This window comes from Podarcis bocagei (assembly GCF_964188305.1).
Source record: "Podarcis bocagei genome assembly, chromosome: 4".
Lineage (NCBI taxonomy): Eukaryota > Metazoa > Chordata > Lepidosauria > Squamata > Lacertidae > Podarcis > Podarcis bocagei.
In genome coordinates this window covers 80,761,837-80,780,583 of record NC_138128.1, presented here as the reverse complement: position 1 = coordinate 80,780,583, position 18,747 = coordinate 80,761,837, and the positions used below count along the sequence as shown (strand labels likewise).

Below are 18,747 nucleotides of genomic sequence, written 5' to 3'. Positions count from 1 at the left end.
CAATTACTAATACCACCAGCTATTTAATTAAAATGTGTACTAGAAATGGCATTTCTTGGGTCATCTCTTCTCCAATTCTGTTCATGCTTTACTCCATGAAGGTAAAACAAATTCAGAACAATTAAATCAGATGCTATTTTCAGGTTATTACTAAACAGAAAGTTGGATGAATTTATATGTACGATAAAATAGTTTGTACTATTTGAATTATTCAAAAATAAAACTGTCCAGAATTGATACAATGAAAGAGAGAAGACCAGTGCATTTGAAACAATGCCTTGAGAAACTGTTGTGCTAAGAAAAGCTAAAAAGAGCACTGCAAACCAAGAGATTTCTTCAGTAACAGAAGCTCCACTTCTGCTTCAAAAGGAAACGCCACTCAAATTCTCTCGGACTCGCGCCTTACACACCCAATTCTGACACCTTCACTACACTGTATGGATTCCATGAAATATGTATGCTCTTGTCTATGAAAGCTCATGCCATAATAACTGGGTCAGTTTTTCAAGTGCTACAAGACACTTATGCCACTGTATACCAACAATGTATCCCTTCTCAGGCTGAGAATTTTTATTCACAACTTTGAGTTTTACCAAGCAACTTTCTTTGTACAGTGGTACCTCGAGTTAAGTACTTAATTCGTTCTGGAGGTCTGTTCTTAACCTGAAACACTTCTTAACCTGAAGCACCACTTTAGCTAATGGGGCCTCACGCTGCTGCTGTGCCGCCAGAACACGATTTCTGTTCTCATCCTGAAGCAAAGTTCTTAACCCGAGGTACTATTTCTGGGTTAGTGAAGTCTGTAACCTGAAGCGTATGTAACCCAAGGTACCACTGTACTAGATAGTTCCTATCTTTCATCAATCTTGATTGATCAAATAATAATTATCTTAATACATTCTGGCCTTCCTAAATACACATTACCAGGGCCTCAACAACTAATCTAAGATGCTAAAACAATCAAATTCAGAAGCATACCTTTTGTTCCAAGTACTCATAAGAGTTGCAGAACAACATTATACAGAACTGCGATACCAATAAATTGACTAGTCAAATACTGTTGTCAGTTAATTCTTGTCAAATGAACACCAAAGCCAAGAATGCTTTTATATGGCTTCCCTTTTAATTGCAGCATATTCTGTAAAGCGGAAGTGACCACTCTTCTTAGATGGAGCCACTGTCATGTCAAACTATGACATTATAAAAGCAGGACAATGATTTTCAGTTTTTAAAGGTAATGTGACAAAAGCATCATAACTTGTTTTAAATTACTGCAAGCGACCATGCCGAATCTGTCTACTTTACAGCCCAATCCTATGCACGTTGAGTAAGAAAGGAGCATCACTTTATTCAGTGGGCCCGTTTCCATCAATTGGTAGAGCACAAGACTCTTAAATTCCAGGCCCATGGGTTCGGGTCCCATGCTGGGCAAAAGATTCCGGCATTTCAGGGGGGTGGGCTGGATGACCCTTAGGTTCTCTTCCAAGTTGCAGCATGTCTCGTGGACCACAGCCTTAAGCGTGATCCTGACATAAACAGCTTGGAAGGGCTGCAACCTTTCTCCCAAGCAGAGCACAGGGATCAAGGCTGGCACCGTAAACCCAAAAGCTCTTGGCTTTTGGGTGGAGAGCATGAGGGCAGCTGTGGCATTGGAACCACACGCAACTGATGCGCGCGGGGGGGGGGATGGAAATGCACACACCCCTTTCCCCACCCCCAAGCAAACCAGATGAGAAAAGCAAGTGAGCAAGAATGGCCTTTCCCCCCCCTTCTTTTTGTAGAGAAAGGATCCCCACGGCGACGCAAACCTTTGTTCCCCACTGTGACTGCGGGGCTGGCTTTGCTGCTGCTGCTGGACCTTTGCTCCCTGCTGAAGGGAAGAGGCGGCTGCCACTGGGTCACTTTCCTCTTCCAGGAAGGGGGCTGCGCTTCTTCTTCCGAGCCGCTGCTGCTGCTGCTGACGCCGACGGCAGAGGGGGCGAGCGGGGGGTCCGACCTGATCCTTTTCCTGGGGGCGTCAGACCCCGCACTCATGCTTGGGGGGAGCAGCACCCGCCCTCCGACCCTCCTCCGCTCGCCTCACACGCCCCCGGTGGAAGTGGGGGACGACGACGACGACGACGACAGGGTCACCACCGGGGAGAAAGCGGGCCCGGGGGCGGCGAAGGGGCTCCGTGAGGGGGGAAGGCGACGGGGAAAGTTCCCTTCCACATTCTCCCGGCTGAGGGGAGCGAGGCGGGCACCCGCACGCACGCCGGCCCTCTTATGCCGCTCGAGGCTCCGCACCGCTTCTCTCCCTCAACCCCCCCCCCCGCCTCTCTCGGACACGCTCCCCAAGCTGAGGGAACCAGCCTTCGTCGACGGCCTCCCCCTCCGCCCGCCGCTTCCCGTTTCCCGGCCGAGCCGGAAAGCAAGAGAGCGCCGCCGTCGCAAAGCGGAAGTGGAGACGCGCGCGAAGCAGCCTCGCGCGCCGGCGTCGCGGAGTCGCTTTACGGCAGCCGCGGCCTTGGCGCTGAGGAGGTCGTCGTGCTCTCCTTTCCCGCGCCGGCCTTGAGGGAGGAAGGAAAGAGCGAGCGAGCGGGCGCCGAGGGGAAAACGTCCATTAACCGCCGCCGCTGCTGAGCACGAGGAGAGGGAGGGGAGAGGGCTGCTGAAGCCCCCCCCCCCGGCAGAAGTCCGTCCTCCATGGAAGGGGGAGCCGGGAACTCGAAGGGCTCCGGGCTCGGCGGCCTCTTCGGCGGCGCGGCGATGGGTGGGCCCGGCTATTCCCACGCGGACCTGGCCGGAGTCCCTCGTGAGTGTTTGGCATGGGGAGCTTCTTCATTCTTTTTTGGGCGTCGGGTTGGGGGTGCCCTATTTTATTCATCCCTCTTTTATAAGAAGTGGTGCGGGGGGGGGGAATAAAATGATGGTGGTGACGATACGTTGGCAGGATTATTGTAAGAACCTGCGGTTTTATGATAGTATATATTTAAAGTAGATGAATAAGTGAACAAATTAAGTTAATTTGGACATGCTGAAGATAATAAATTTAAGGAACCGCAGAAATAAGGGGAAGGAAGTCAGGCTTTGAAATGTTAAAATTAGTGAAATGTATAAACCTGAAAAGTATAAATGAAATTTTAAAATAGTAATAACCAGCTTTGACCATAGAATACAATCAAATAAAAGACTTAAAACTGACCAATGTGGCGCCGTGGAATTCTACCTTGAAAGCGTGGGGGGAATATCACATAGGACTGAACAGAAGGCTGGTGCTCTTTCTTGGAGCTTGTATTAGATCCTCTCTTTTATTTTCCCTACTGTGCAGTTTTGTACATTTTAAAGTGAAGGAAGTCCGTGGGGGGGGGGATATGAAGGTGCTGGGAGGCAGCTTTGTGGGGCTGCAGCTCGTAAAAGTTGTGAAGGAGGGAAAGCAGCTTAACTCTTCCAGGTGTATTTTCAAGGTCATGGAATGGTAGAGTTGGAAGGGGGTCACAAGGGTCATCTAGTCCAACCCACTGCAATGCAATGATCTTATGCCCAATGTGGGGCTTAAACCCACGGCCCTGAGATCTGAGATTGAGTCTCATGCTCTACTGACTGAGCTATCCCTGTCCTGTAAGCATCTGTGGTGTTTCCACCAGGCATGAGGCTGAAAGTGGTCCCTGTTTTAACTTGGGTTTGCCAGCATGATCAAATGCCTCCTTTCTTAACATGAGGCATACCAGTTTTAAGGCCTTGACACAGTGAATGGTCTAAATAACTTTTGAGCATGTCAGAAAAAGTATATATTCCTGATTTTCCTGATGTATTTCTGCATGTGGCTTTTCTACTCTGTCGTACGTAGAGTTTCAAGGTGATAGTTCTACATTAACACACAGATTTCTTGTGTGGCTACTTAGCCTGAAACTCATGTACAGTGGTACCTCAGGTTAAGTACTTAATTCATTCTGGAGGTCCGTTCTTAACCTGAAACTGTTCTTAACCTGAACCACCACTTTAGCTAATGGGGCCTCCTGGTGCCGCCGGAGCATGATTTCTGTTCTCATCCTTAAGCAAAGTTCTTAACCTGAAGCACTATTTCTGGGCTAGCGGAGTCTGTAACCTGAAGCATATGTAACCTGAGGTACCACTGTACTGGCTTTTCTCTCCTTTCATTCTCCACACTGCTCTCTTCTGTACTAATCAGCTTTATAGGACAAGCATGGCTCACACTATGAATATTATTTCATTGAGTAGGGATTGCTTGGTAGACATAAGCTAAGCATGGCTCACCTCGACTTAGCAGCTGCTTTACTTCTCTCTGGTCCTTTATTTGCTGCTGCATTTCCAAGGATTGGTGTGTTGTATGAATCAGCTCATGTTTTTTTTCTGGAAGAGCTCACATGATAGTTCTAAGCCAGTCTGGCTTAGCATTTTGTGCAACCCAGGCCACAATGTACATTTGAAAGTTAACACTGCTTTAATTTTTCATCTTTTTCTGTCTCAGCCCTTTACTGTCATATGACCTTTTACATCTAGTTATACTGAAATTTATCTTTCGTTTTATATTTTATTTTTTGCAGTGACTGGAATGAATCCTTTGTCTCCATATTTAAATGTAGATCCCAGATACCTTATACAGGTGAGATGTAAATGCTTGTTCAAATTACATTACCATATAGTTACAATTGATTGCTAAATGTTCATTTAAGAAATTTATGTAAAAGTTATGAGTATATGCATGTAAGGTAAAGAGACGCGGGTGGCGCTGTGGTCTAAACCACTGAGCCTCTTGGGCTTGCCAATCAGAAGGCTGGCAGTTCAAATCTGCTCAACGGGGTGAGATCCTGTTGCTGTGTCCCAGCTTCTGCCAACTTAGCAGTTCAAAAGCACACCAGTGCAAGTAGATAATAGGTACTGCTGCAGCAGGAATGTAAACGGCGTTTCCGGGCGCTCTGGCACTTGTCACAGTCCTCTGTGTGTCAGTAGTGGTTTAGTCATGCTGGCCACATGACCCAGAAAGCTGCGGGGGAAAACCACCTCCCTCGGCCTGAAAGCTAGATGATCGCCGCAACCCCATAGTCACCTTTGACTGGATTTAACCATCTAGAGGTCTTTACCTTTTTACCTATACAGTAGTACCTTGCGTTACGTAACCCTCTGGTTACGTAAACTTCACGATGTGAACACAGCAAACCCAGAAATATTTGTCCGGGTTTCGCCGCATGTGCAGAAGCGCTCTAACATGCACAGAAGCGCTCTATCGCGCCGCACACATGCACAGAACAGTCACCTCCGGTAGTGAACACCTCGGAATCCGACCGGAATGGATCCCGTCCACAACCAGAGGTACCACTGTACGTGTGTAAGTAGATGTTGACCCAGTTTGCCATGGTTAGCCATGGAAGGTTAAACCACAAGCACAGATTCTACTAATGTGCTAAGCCAAACCACAACTTTGCACAGAAGCAAATGAGACACTTGTCACTCTGGAATCAACCCATGCACAAGTGAGGTCATTGTATAGTTCCAAAAAGATTTTGACCAGTTTCCTCATCAAGCGCTCCAAATTGAGGACAGGTCCTCTCATATTTCAGTAAATGGATAAACCTTAACAGAAGAGATAATGTTCTCTGTTAATTTTATTCAGAAAAGATCAAGTCAGTGGGCAGTGTGAAGTGGCCCATTTTCACACAGCACCAAACAGTTCAGAAAGATAAATATATCTAGATGTTTAGCCCTTCTTAAGCATGCACCACCCACTCTTATAAGCTAGAAGAGAAGTTGGGAGCTCCCTTTCGCAGGGTTCAAACACGCAGTGTCCACTCGAGAGTGCTTACAGTGTTCAATTGCCTTGTTGCCATGCTTGCTCTTAAAGATCAACAGCCACACAGTCCCAGCTTCTTGCAGCTTCTAGGTCTGTAGGCTAGTATGGGCAGAAACTAAGTGTGAATTCTCTCTAATCTGGGAACCAGTCATACAGAGTTTTGTTTCTAAACTCCAGTGGTGGTCAGCTGTCTTTGTCATCTCCATGTCTGTGACAGTGTTACACTGCTGGGAGATAAAAGTGCTGTCTATGTTAGCTGTCTGTCAGCTCCTCTGTTCTGGAGGCAGCTGATACCAGTGGGGGACAGTATTGTGCTTCTTTGAGAGTGTGCTAAGCAGTCAATATCCTGCTCGGTGCTAGACTAGAAGCTTACACACGTGGTCAACATGCAATGGCTTGAATTTCTGTGTATTATTCTCTTATGGACCTTGTTATCTAACCTTTCATTTGAGCACCTGATTAGCTCAGAGATAGCTAATCTCTTAAGTAACACTTTTAGATAAATGTCAACACAGTCAAATGAATGTATTGCACCTGTTTTTATAAAGCAAACAAGTTTTTCGCCACAAATGTAATTTAAAAGGATATCTCTGTTTCAGGACACAGATGAATTCATTTTACCCACTGGAGCTAGCAAAACTAGGGGCAGGTTTGAGCTGGCATTCTTTACAATTGGAGGATGCTGCATGACAGGTATGGGTAACATTTAATTTATATTGTGATGTTGTTCTGTTTAAAAATGGATAGAATTTGTATATGTGTGTGTGTGTGTGTGTGTGAGTGTATTGTGTAAAAATATATTTGTGATGTATCAAATTTAGCCAAGTCTCCAGTGACATACTTCTTGTCTAAAACAAGCAACACAAACTTGAGTGCATTATAGTAGCAAATTCTAGAGGGGTAGTGTGTTACTTTTTTGTAGCAAAAGCAATAGTCCTGCGGGACAACAGAACAGACTCTTCTAGCACCATTGAGAGTGTCAATGATTTACACTGTTTTCACAGTGCATTGATTTCCAGGCCTTGTGATTTAGGTTGTATCTCTCCCCCATTTACACTGTTGATACTTTGTAAGCTTTGGGCAATTTATTATTTTTTAAACGACGTTCCCTTTGAAGGCTTTTCTGGACATAATCATCAAATGGTAACAACAGTTGCAAGGCCTTCATTGCCAAAAATGAACGATGGAACATTTGAGTGAAGGTTTGGGATGTTTGAGACTGTTGTTGATTCCCTAAATTTCAGCGGTAGTCAGCTGTCCGTGTCATTACCGTGCCTGACAGTGTTACACTGCTGGGAGATGAAAATATTGTCCAGTCTGTCTGTCATTGTCACCGTTCTGGAGGCATTTTGGCAGCAGGGTGGGGCAGTGCTGTGCTTCTCTGAGAGTGTACTGAGCAGTTAATATCCTGCTCAGCACTAGAATGGGAGCATACACATCAGCTATCTATAATGGCATTTATGTCTGCAGTATAGCATTTGTGGTTTTTCTGAACATACAAACTTTGCAGTTTTATAACAGGATATTGAAGATTCTGTGCATAGGCTAATAGATATTTTTTGCTGGTGTGGCATGATTTGGTATTTTTCCATCTCACTTTCCTACATCTTCTAGGGGCTGTTTATTCTCCCCCACCCCATGGTAGAGAATACAGTAGGTAATTGCTATGGGGTGTGATGGTATAGGAAGAGAGAACATAAGAACAAAACATAAAGAGCAAAGAAAGATTGGGCAAGTGACTCACGCAGGCCGCATTCACTGTTTTGCCTATAAAATGTAAATTGCCTTCAATAATGCAACATATATCTGCTTCAGTAGAAGCATATCATTATTGTAGTGTATTTTTCCGTAGACTGCATGTTTAATTGGTGAGCTGTTTTAATCCTTACGGGAATGTGTGTTCAGTTTTCATTTCCTGTGGTTAATCCTGATGTCCTGCCTTTTAGGAGCTGCATTTGGTGCACTAAATGGCCTGCGACTGGGCTTGAAGGAGACACAGAGCATGGCTTGGTCTAAACCTAGAAATGTACAGTAAGTACATAATTCCAGATACTTTTCAGCTTTCAAGGGTTGCTCATTTTTCATTTTGTTTTCAGAAGAATTCATAGGTATTCATGGTCTTACTTCCTTCCAGATACTTATTTGCTTGCTTGCCTTGAATTTTGACTTCCTATAAGTGTAAGTGAGATATCATTAAATTGGCCTTTAGTGCAGTCAAGATAAAATTACACTTCTGTGTAAGTCTTAACTCATAAAGCCTTTTGTGCCCATAAAGCTAAAGGACTAAATACCAAATCTGGGGTGTTTTAGTATTCCTGACAGCGGATTGTCACTGCCCTGAGATGTGTGAGAAGTCTTGAATTAGGATGAGCTCAACGTGTGGTGGTGATCACTTCATTAATCTTAAAAAGAAAGTAATTGAGTTATTTCTGAGGAAACACCTTTTCTCTTTCTATCCCCTCCTATCAATTTGTGTATGCTTACATTATTAATTAATTAATTATTGAATTTATATACCGCTCTATACCCGGAGGTCACAGGGTGGTTCACAGAAAAGATCAACAAAAGAACACAATATATATACTGTAATCAAAATAAAAACAACCCAACAACACCCCCACACACACCAAAAAGAGCCACATTTTTAAAGGGCATAGGATGTCAATACATGCACATATTCACTTGATTTTTATAAGCTTTACTTTCCAATGAGATTTCTTGTTCTTTCAGATAAATCTTGGCCAAAAACAAATTATGCTGGACATAGAAGATTCAAATTCATGATCCTATGGCATTTTTTTAAAAAAAGTATATTGAACAGATTGTTATGTAGAAAGATGGCAAACATTAAATCCTTTAGACCAGCAGGTGGCAGCAAACTAATATTAATGCTTACTGGACCTTCAGGAAGATATGTTGAAGGTCAGTTATCCCAGTCACTCCATTCTTAGCAATTGCAAGGATAAATATTCTCCACAAAATGTGGCTCATATGTGGCCCTCATTTGTAAAACTGTTTTAAAGGAAAACCATAAGAATACATATAAGATTTATGTATAATCCTTTAATTATCCATCTGTTAGTACTTCTTATTACCATTTTCTAGAACAATGGGGGTACAGAAACTTAACATTTTGGTGCATGATCCCAGACGAAACACATACCTTCAGTTATTATTATTATTATTATTTATATACTGCAACATTGTCACAGAACTAGTGAAGATAGGTTTCGGAAAAATGACAAGTGTATCCTACACAATAGGGAAGTTATATGTTCTCTAAACTGGAATAACCCAACTGCCTCTCAGAATCCATGACATACCCTTTTCCTCAAATCATCATCAATTCCCTTCTGATTCTTCATGATTCTCAGCTCTGTGGAACTGCTGCTACTATTGGTCTGCCTCCTGTAGCATCCATATTAGACACTGAGATTGGACACAACATTTGCTTCCCATCTTTCCTCCGTTTACCTCAGTTCTTGCAATATTCATTGCTCAGACATGTTAACTCCAAATTCTGTGAAAGTATGGTAGATTTAAAAAGGACACATTCGCCTGCATTTACGCAATTGGCAGCCTACATTACCTGAATGATTAGTTGAAGTATATTCTCCCATTGGATTTCCCTAGTCCAAAAAATAAGGCTCTGTGCGAGTATTCGAGCTACAATGACTATACAGGTATGTAGCTCACATATTACGTGGGGGTTACGTTCCTGGCCATTGTGTGTATAAGCAAAATCACATAAAGCCAGGATCCCATGGAACCAGGGCCTCTGCAAGGTGGAGGTCTGCTTGCCTGGCTATGGGGAAGAGGCACAGGGACTCTGACAAGGTCCCAGGACTGAGTAAGTGCTTGCCCAGCTTTTGGAAGGAGAAGGGAGAGCTTTAGGACCCTTCCAGAGCCATAGCACCTCCTTCCCAAAGCCTGACGCCTTGCTTACCTGATTTGGGAAGGAGGCGGAGGACTGCTCCACCTTCCCAAAGCCCGGTAAGCCCACAATTGAAGCTTTGCGCAAGAATGTGGGGAGAATAAATAAATAAATAGTGTGTTTCCTTTGTGCTCCATTTATTATTCCCCCTTCCCTTCCCCTCAAAGCTGCAATTGCATAAGTAAAATAAATGTAAGATGTAAGTCACCTGTGCAGCTTTTGCTACTGTGAGTTAATGAATTATCAATTTTATAGCAAGTAGTCCTGAATCTCCTGGGTTAGTAGAACCATAAAAAAGAAACAGAAGGGAAATTGGCATGGGTGTTCATTCAGCACATGTGTGTGCAAGTCCTAGCAGCTAGGCAGGATTGTAATAAGTAAATTATATGGCAGTTCTGCTTGGGCAGGAGCTTGCACAGTGGGAAGAACATCTTTCGATTTAGTTTCACTTTTCTTGCTCTCTGTAAGGTGCACAGCATGCTGTGAGCAGATGACACCTTGCACGTTCTGAAAGGTACCTTTGCCTCCCGTTCATCATTTGTCCCTAGGTTCCAGCGGTAGTCAGCTGTCTGGATCAGTATCATGCCTGTGACGGTGTTACACTGCTGGGAGATAAAAGTACTGCCTGTTTTATCTGTCTGTCACTGTTTCTGTTCTGGAGGCAGCTGACACCAGTGTGGGGCAATACTGTGCTTCTCTGAGAGTGTGCTGAGCAGTTAACATTCTACTCAGCACTAGTCTGGGAGCATACACACTTGTTCAGCATGTGATTTTAATTTCTTTGGTAGAGGATGTTTGACCTTCCCCTACTTTTTTTAATAAAGTTTATCAGAAGTACTATTTAAGGATGTCCAAATTAAAATGTGTACAATTTAGCACTTGGATTTTTGCATGCTTAACAGTCTTCCAAAGGACAAGCCTCTTAATGCAATCTAAACTATTTGGGCAGTCTTGGTATAATGTCTCTTAAAACTCTCTTGTTGAGTGCTGACAGAACTGTAGCCAAATCCAGGCTAATGTAGGAGCATCAGCAGGGGAACTCCCAAGGCTTGCAGAGGTAGGGAAAATGAACAAGAGCACTCCACACTGCACTGTGATCTAAAATATGCAGAGCAGTGTACTGGTAAAAAATGTAAATCTAGAATTGGCTCAGTTAACATGGTTGCCTTTGATGAAAGCACTTTTCTTTAGAATGTAAGAAATCAGCCTTGCATTTTGATTTAAAGAATTGCTTGATGAATATATTCAAATCAGTTGTCTGTCTTGGAGGGGGAAATTATCTAGCTTCAACAGGCTCCCAAAGCTGTTTTCTGAATTCGAGCCATAGCGGAAGGGGGGAGGAGGAATTGGATTATTAATGCACTGTGCTGCATCTTTAGTAGCTACCTATGCATAGAAATACTTCTTCATTCCTAGGCAGCAGTCACCCCATTCAGAATTTTCAGTCCTGATTTCAGCTTCACCCAAATATGGTTGCTTCTGGAATCGTGTTCTAATGACCATTTAATTGATATATTAGAACTAAGAAAAATGTCTATATAAACATGTGCTTTGGGTAGTTCATTTAGTTTATGTCCCCTGGAATCTGTTCAGAAGCTTCAGTTATTCAGAGTAATTAATGGGGCAGAAATGATTATATTATGCTTCATAGCCCCAATACAGTGCTCTTCATGGCACAAGGCAAAGCGCTTCTGAAACTGAGGGACTTTCAGAGGCTGTTTTTGAATTAGGTACACGGCTCTGGTATTTAAAGGGGTGGGGAGATAAAAAGAAAATTCACTGTGGGTATGATCAAGCCATTATGCACACCTTAACTAATTATTTGGATCACAACCCATGTTTTGTGCACTTGCTTTCTTCAGAACCTGAAACATGCTAAGTATGTTGGCCTACAGAAAAATCTATGGATCTACTTCTTTAAAAAAGAAGTGAACAATAAATCTTTTAGCTAGGATGCTTCTGGAAAAAGAAAACCTGGAAAAAGTATTGCATAACACTGAGCTCCAAATTTGCATTTGAGTTACATAAACGTTTTAATTAACCTTGGCATGTAGTGCCACCTGCCTTAAAGCAGAGCAGATTTGTTAAAAAATGCAAATGAATTTAACTTGTCCTTTCAAGTTAGGTTCCTATAGTAAAACCTGTATTGCTGGTGTGCTAGAGAGCAAACGTTTGTACAGCATTTGATTTCTCCAAGTAGAACAAGTTTCATTTAAGCTTTCCCTTTTTCACTCTTGCCTTATGAAATGCATGGAACAGATTCTAGGACAGAAGGCGTGAGCAGAAGAAACTTAAGTTGTCTTTGGTTCTGTTTAGGCCTTGAAAACAATATAGCATATGATAAAGCAGTACAGATCAATCTCTTTCTCTCATTACTTCCTTGTAGGATTTTAAATATGGTGACAAGGCAAGGGGCATTATGGGCCAACACTCTTGGGTCTCTAGGTAAGTAAGTTTGATGTGTAAACCAAATCTACGTGGGAAATGTCGACAGGGCCTTGCAAAGGCCCAGGCCAGGTAGATAATGTGCCCGCCGCCCTGGACACCGGGGAAGCCTTTCTCTCGTGCTGCCAGCCATGGCCCCAGGGAATCCACCGCCTTTGTGCCTCCACGGTCGCCCCAGTGCATCCCCTGCGATTGTGAATATGCTGACTGAGGCCCCCTTCAGAATCGGAGGCCCAGGCCGTGTGGCCCATATGGCCCCCCCCTCTCTGTCTGGGTCTGAATGTCAATATCATTCATAGTAACTGAGTTTAATTTTTCAGTAAACCTGGAAGTCTACTAGAATTAGAATGGAAGTTTTGTCAAGGATTCTGGCTTCTTCGGGTTTGGAAAGTCATTGCACTGCATTGCAAAGCATAAAATGAATCTTAAGGCCTGCTTGCCTTCCCTTAAATGAGATTTAGAGGCCTGAAAAATCTCCCTTTGTCACAGAAGACTCTGACATCTTCAAGGATTCCCTCCCCGCTTTCTGCCCGCCCCCATCAGCAGAGAAATCATAGATCATGGAAAATTGCCATTTGAGCTCAAAGGTCCCAAAGTTCAAGATTCCACCCTTGCAAGTGATACATTAACAGACACTTCGCAGCTGTGTTTGTTTTCTTGAGTAACATTTCCTTGTTTGTCATAGTCCTTTACCCTGACCTGTCTAGTGACAAGTCTGCAAATATTTTAGAATTCAGTTCCTTTCTGGGAAGAGAATCTTCAGTTGTGGGCTTTAGGATGGGTGGGTGAGTGTGGCTCTACTTCCCAACCAAAAGACATATTCAACTGCCGTTCTTAGTTTCCAGTATGAGATTAGGAATGCTTTTATAGAATGTTTAAAAGTCACCCTTTTGAAATAGTGTGAAATAAGTTTTTCAAAAGTTATAGTGGGCCCTAATCTTTTTCAACTGTGTTGCTCTTTTATGTTCAGTATTTGTAAAACATTGCAGGTCTGCTCATTTGGGTTTGCTGCTGACCACCCTTGTATAATACAACTCAATAATATTGATGGTGCTTTTCAAAGGTTTTGGCCCCAATTGATTGATCTTTGCATTTGGCACTTGTGTAGAACTATTCAGCTGATCCAGTTGGAACACTTAATAGCAAGTTACCTTTCCCTTCAGAAGCTTCAGTGCTTTCATGTCCCCTGGATCTACACATTCTGCCATTTCTTTACGTTACAGGGCTGCATTTTGCGTCTCTGATAAACTTACCTCCTCATTTCATCATCCAAAGTTAACTAAGTTTACAGAAAGGTTTCATGCCCTCTTCTCCCCATTGACATCGCTCTGCACATGTCCATACCCTGAAAAGCCTCTCTGGATGGCCAATGGGTACAGCTGAACAACATAGAATGGTGCTACTGGGGGTGAGAGGGTAATGGGAAACTTTCCTTCATTGATCTTAAGTCAACTTCCTTAAAATGCAAGCTCAGTTTTGGGCACTTTCCCCAAGAGAGAATGATACTGAGACCAGAATCTTGCTGGGTTGTTCTGTGTTGGACATGTATTGTTGTTGGTGGGTGTTTGTTTTCACTGTCGACTTTAATTCAATTCCAGCACTGCTGTATAGCGCATTTGGAGTCATAATTGAAAAAACTCGAGGTGCAGAAGATGATCTGAACACAGTTGCTGCTGGGACCATGACAGGCATGCTGTATAAAAGCACAGGTACGCTGGCAAAATTACCTTTATTCATTTTGGTTCTGCGTACAGGAGTTGGGTCAAAAGTAAGCTTATCTGTTCCATGTGTGCTTAATGTCATGTTTACTGACTTGTGGTTATATATTCTTAAGAACAAGGCATGAGCCATGTGAAAACTCAGTTTCCCTTTTCCATATGCATTAAACCTTTGTCTGAAATCCTAATACAAGGGCTCTGCCTTTAATGAGTTCTGCCTTCTGATTAATGGTGATAGAAACTGTTAATCCAGAGCTAAAATAAACAAACAGTTCGTAAAATAGAAATTGGGGGTAAATATATGAGAGAATGCTTTGTTTTGTGTGGTAATTTTGAGGGTTTTAAAATTTGTCTTACTGTGATAAGAGAAGACAGAATAAATTTAAATGTGAGAAATGTTCTAAATGTAGACTTTAGCTTTTTGGTGTTGTGGTAACAGAGTTCTGTGAGGATTGCCAAAGGAGGGTGTCAGGCTGTGCCAAAGGCCTGGTGGAACAGCTCTGTCTTGCAGGCCCTGCAGAAAGATGTCAAGTCCCGCAGGGCCCTGGTCTCTTGTGACAGAGCGTCCCACCAGATCGGAGCCACAGCCAAAAAAGCCCTGGCTCTGGTTGAGGCCAGCCTAACCTCTCTGTGGCCTGGGACCTCCAATATGTTTTTGTTTGAAGACCGTAAGTTCCTCTGTGGGACATGCCAGGAGAGGCGGTTCCGTAGGTACGAGGGTACCAGGCCGTATAGGGCTTTGAAGGTTAAAACCAGCACCTTAAACCTGATCCTGTACTCCACCAGGAGCCAGTGCAGCTGGTATATGTAAGATGATTCACTGTAGCTGGAAAACATCACTGATAAATGATATTTGAAACACACAAAAAACTCTATGCTTCCCCTAGGAACAAAGGAAGGGTTGTGCAGCCTTAGGTTATATACCTCAGAACCCAATGCAAAAATTTATTCCAAATTCTCAAGTGGAAACAAATATGTTAAGAGACATTTGTGCTGGCATAATAGATCTGCTGTGTGTGCAACAGTTACAGACAACAGAAGAGCTGAAGAAACTAGGCCATGGTTTTTTACACGGATTTTAACACACTGGAAGCAGTAAATAGGAAACCAGTTTATCAATTGTAGAGCGGGCTCCTCTTTAAAAAGTCTGTCCATCTTTTCTAGCTAGAAATATTTACCTGAACTTCTACCTACTACAGCTGTAATAGATCACTCTCCAGGTCCAGCCTTGTCCAACATTATCATAAGCAATAAAGCTATTTGTTCTATTTGTTTCAACATTAGTTAACTTTCAGGGCTCCTCCCAATTTTAAATGGCAGATTTATGCTATTGACACAGGCTACTGCAATTCTGAAAGCAAGTCTTATCTTAGCAAAGTGCCATTAGATTAAATATGACTAGTATCGGAAAACCAATTGAAATTAGTGATACATTAGCGAAAAACATGAAAAAGATCTGTCATCATTTTTGAGTGCCAAAAGTACATGGATCTATAGAAAGGAAAAATGTATTCAAATCTTGGTTTGTGCTTATTAAAAAGTTGGCCAGTTTGGTTGTATTTCTATGAACAGTCTTTGCTTTTTCCAGCTGCCTGTTGCCTTCTGTCTGCCATATAAATTAAACTCGGAAGTTAGAGTGGCATCAGGATTTGGAAGGGTGTGTGGGTGTATTTCAGAAACTAACTCCCCTGGTTTGGAAAATGAGGCATTAAAGCTGAGCAGCCCTCTTTGTCTCCATTCTCCCCCAAAAGATTGAGCTGGGAAACCTTGGAAGCTACTTCCCATGTAGCAATACATTCTTTCAAGCATGTTTAGAAAGGTTCAGGAGCATGAAGATTTAAAGCTGAGACGTGCGGTTTGCAGAAGGGACAGTTGGTATATCTGAGCTTTCTTAGTATAACTCAAAGCTCTTTCTGAGAATTCTGCATGAGAACTTGGAGAAGGAAAGCTAATTATGAGGGAAACCTAACAGAAATTAAATCATCACTACTTGGAAAATATATTTGTGGAACCAGAATGTGTGGTGCTTTATAACTATGCCTGTATAATTGGCGGTATAATGAAAGAGTTTGTACTGGTGGCATTATTCTGGATATATGCAGGCTAAATAGAAACAAGCAATGGCACAGGAACCAGCTAGGTTGGGTTTAACGGAGGTATATGGAAACCTCTAGGTTTTTGGAGTTTGATAGCCCAGCACAGCAATTGGTCTTTTATTTTAGAAAGTGGATGGTTCTTGTCTGACATGCTTGGAGCTTTCATCAGGCTTGAAACTGGGTGTTTTTAGCTTTCTCACTTCTTCATCAGTGGAAATGGCATGATTTGTATTGAAAACCATTTGGTTCTGTTCACATAGAGTGAGTCCCACCATTGTCAAGAGTACTGTCCCAGTAGATTATAAATTTAAAGCATGCTACGCCTGTAGGCTAGAATGATCTGTTTACTTTGTTGTTGTTTAGTCGTGTCCGACTCTTCGTGACCCCATGGACCAGAGCACGCCAGGCACTTCTGTCTTCCACTGCCTCCCGCAGTTTGGTCAAACTCATGCTGGTAGCTTCGAGAACACTATCCAACACTGTCCCAATAGATTATAAATTTAAAACATGCTACACCTGTAGGCTAGAATGACCTGTTTACTAGAACCATCAGAAAACACAGCACTTTTTACATTTTTGCACAAAACGTTTTACGTTAGAAGGCTGATTTATGTAACAAAAACTACCACGAAATAAGAGCAGATGGTATGCCACCCACACCTGGTATGAAATGCAGAGGTGTGTGACTTTGCATTTACTTTATTTTTAGCAATCCCATGATTTGGAGGGGGGATTTCCAATGGCAATCAGGAAGCTGTCTCTGTGGAGGTGCCTTATTATGGCAGAAGTTGGTACTGGATAGGCCTTCCCAATTGGCAGGCTCTGTAAGTGTCTGCTTTCAAATATTGCAGCCTGCAACTCTTTAAGTCATGTTTTGACATTCTCCTATCTCAACATGCGTATGTAAAAGAAAGATAATGACAGCTGCTTGTTTTGGGGGATTCAGTAAAGTGACTTGCTATCCAAGGCTAGCAGAATTGACTTCAGAGGAGGGACAGGAGTACTTGCTTGCTATCGCATAGCAAGCAGAACTAAAAAGGGTCAGGAGAGTTCCAAGCCCTGTTATTCAAAAGGCACTCTTTCTTCTCTTTGCCAAACTTGCTTTTTTAAAAAAACAAACACACACATATTCACCTTGATGTGAATATTTTCAGGCAGGAAAGGCAAACACTGCCAGCTGTGCAAATGCAAACTGAATTTCACACAAGTGACTTGGTTGTACGTTGGTGCTTAGTTCTGCTGTTCTCCTTTGGGGTGTCCATAGCTGGGTATTGGACAACTACATTGCAGTGCAAAGGGTTTCATTGCAGGGCTTTACACATTATCAGAAAAAATGAGAATTGGTTTTCATCTCCATGAGCATGTTCTTCTGGTGTGTTACACCGGAATTAAGCCCAAGCTAGACTAGCTTTTCTCCCTCTGTCCTGCTTGAAAAGACAACTCTTAAAAGAGTCAAGACTGCATTAAGTGTTCTGTTGTAGTTCCTGTTATTTCATGAACTTTTAGCTATATCACATAGAAAGTCATGACACAAAAATCCTGTCACATAGCCCGTTGTAGGCTGTATATATAGATGGGATTTTCTCCCTGCTCAACATATTTTATCTATCAGTACAAAATGTAATGGGTTTTGCTGCAAACTGCTTTTTTTCTAAGGCACTGGAAATGACAGTCCTCACTAAAATAAATCTAAACCTATAGAATGGGGATTCTGGTACCATAAAACTAGCTTTACACTAGCCACTAGTTAAGTATAATTTCCATAGTGGTAATGTTGGTAGTTTATTTTACCAAAAACAACCAAGGTTCTTGTGGCACCTCAAAGCTTAACAAACCTATCGCGGCATAACCTTTCATGGGACTACACAGTCCATTAAAAAAAGTCTTTGAAGTGCCACAGAACTATTATGTTTTCATATTAGGGCTGAAATTTAATATATTTGACCCTTTTCTGTATGTAAGTGGAATTGTTTTTTCTTCTTCACACCTTATGTCATGAACCTAAATGTAGCAGTCATTGGATCTGTGAGTTAAGACACTTAAAATTTTTTCCAACTAATAAGTGGCTGAGCTTGTGAACCACTGTTTTAAGAAGTTGTTCCCATTGAGGTGTGTCAATATTTTCCAAGGCAACGGCAGTTTTTGTGATCTCTGGTACTGTGTTTTTACTTGTACAAATGTTCTAGTACGGCACAGCCCACGCGACTAAGCCCCTGAGATTTATTAGCTGATCTCTTTTCTTTACCACCACTGTTTTCCACAGGTGGACTACGAGGGATAGCGAGAGGTGGCATTGCAGGACTCATGCTCACTAGTCTCTATGCTCTCTACAACAACTGGGAGCACATGAAGGGCTCAGTGCAGAGGCAATCACTCTGAGCAGCATTGAGAACTGAGAATCTACACATGTAGTGCAATCAGACTTGAAACCTTTCAGTACAGCATGGAGCAGAATGGAAACAAAGACTAGAAAACCTCACTGTGACATGGTTATCAGAACCGGTCTATCCTTCCAGCTGCCAGATGGTAACATGCTAGTATCTGTGAGGGTGTGATGAAGTTGTCAGCTGAAGATCTTGCTTTGGCAGCATGTTCACTTTTGCCTGGGCTAGTTATTTTACTTTACATAACCCATGTTAATTGTCCCGTGATGAGGTTTATGTACCTATACTGTTGCTTGATTTGGTTCTAATAAAAAGTTTTTGTCCCTACAGCTTTTGCCACTTCTTTAATCCTCTGTTGGCAATAGGCAACTTGTTTCTT

General features: G+C 42.5%; 2 protein-coding genes across 2 annotated transcripts in view; one reads left to right on the top strand and one right to left on the bottom strand.

The window, feature by feature from the left end:
* Positions 1–2,385, bottom strand: part of PARG (poly(ADP-ribose) glycohydrolase) — a 69,528-nt gene extending 67,143 nt beyond the window's left edge. The window contains exon 1 of the mRNA XM_081190837.1: positions 1,809–2,385. Coding sequence (XP_081046963.1) covers positions 1,809–2,034 — 226 coding nt within the window. The 5' untranslated portion in view covers positions 2,035–2,385. The remainder of the gene's footprint in view (positions 1–1,808) is intronic.
* Positions 2,386–2,530: 145 nt separating this feature from the next.
* LOC308585310 (mitochondrial import inner membrane translocase subunit Tim23) lies at positions 2,531–18,697 on the top strand. Its single transcript, XM_081190980.1, has 7 exons — positions 2,531–2,794; positions 4,548–4,606; positions 6,391–6,484; positions 7,738–7,822; positions 12,112–12,170; positions 13,769–13,879; positions 18,248–18,697. Exons 1-7 carry the CDS (start codon positions 2,686–2,688, stop codon positions 18,361–18,363), a joined length of 633 nt encoding a protein of 210 aa, XP_081047106.1. The 5' UTR covers positions 2,531–2,685; the 3' UTR covers positions 18,364–18,697.
* The last annotated feature ends 50 nt before the right edge of the window (positions 18,698–18,747 follow it).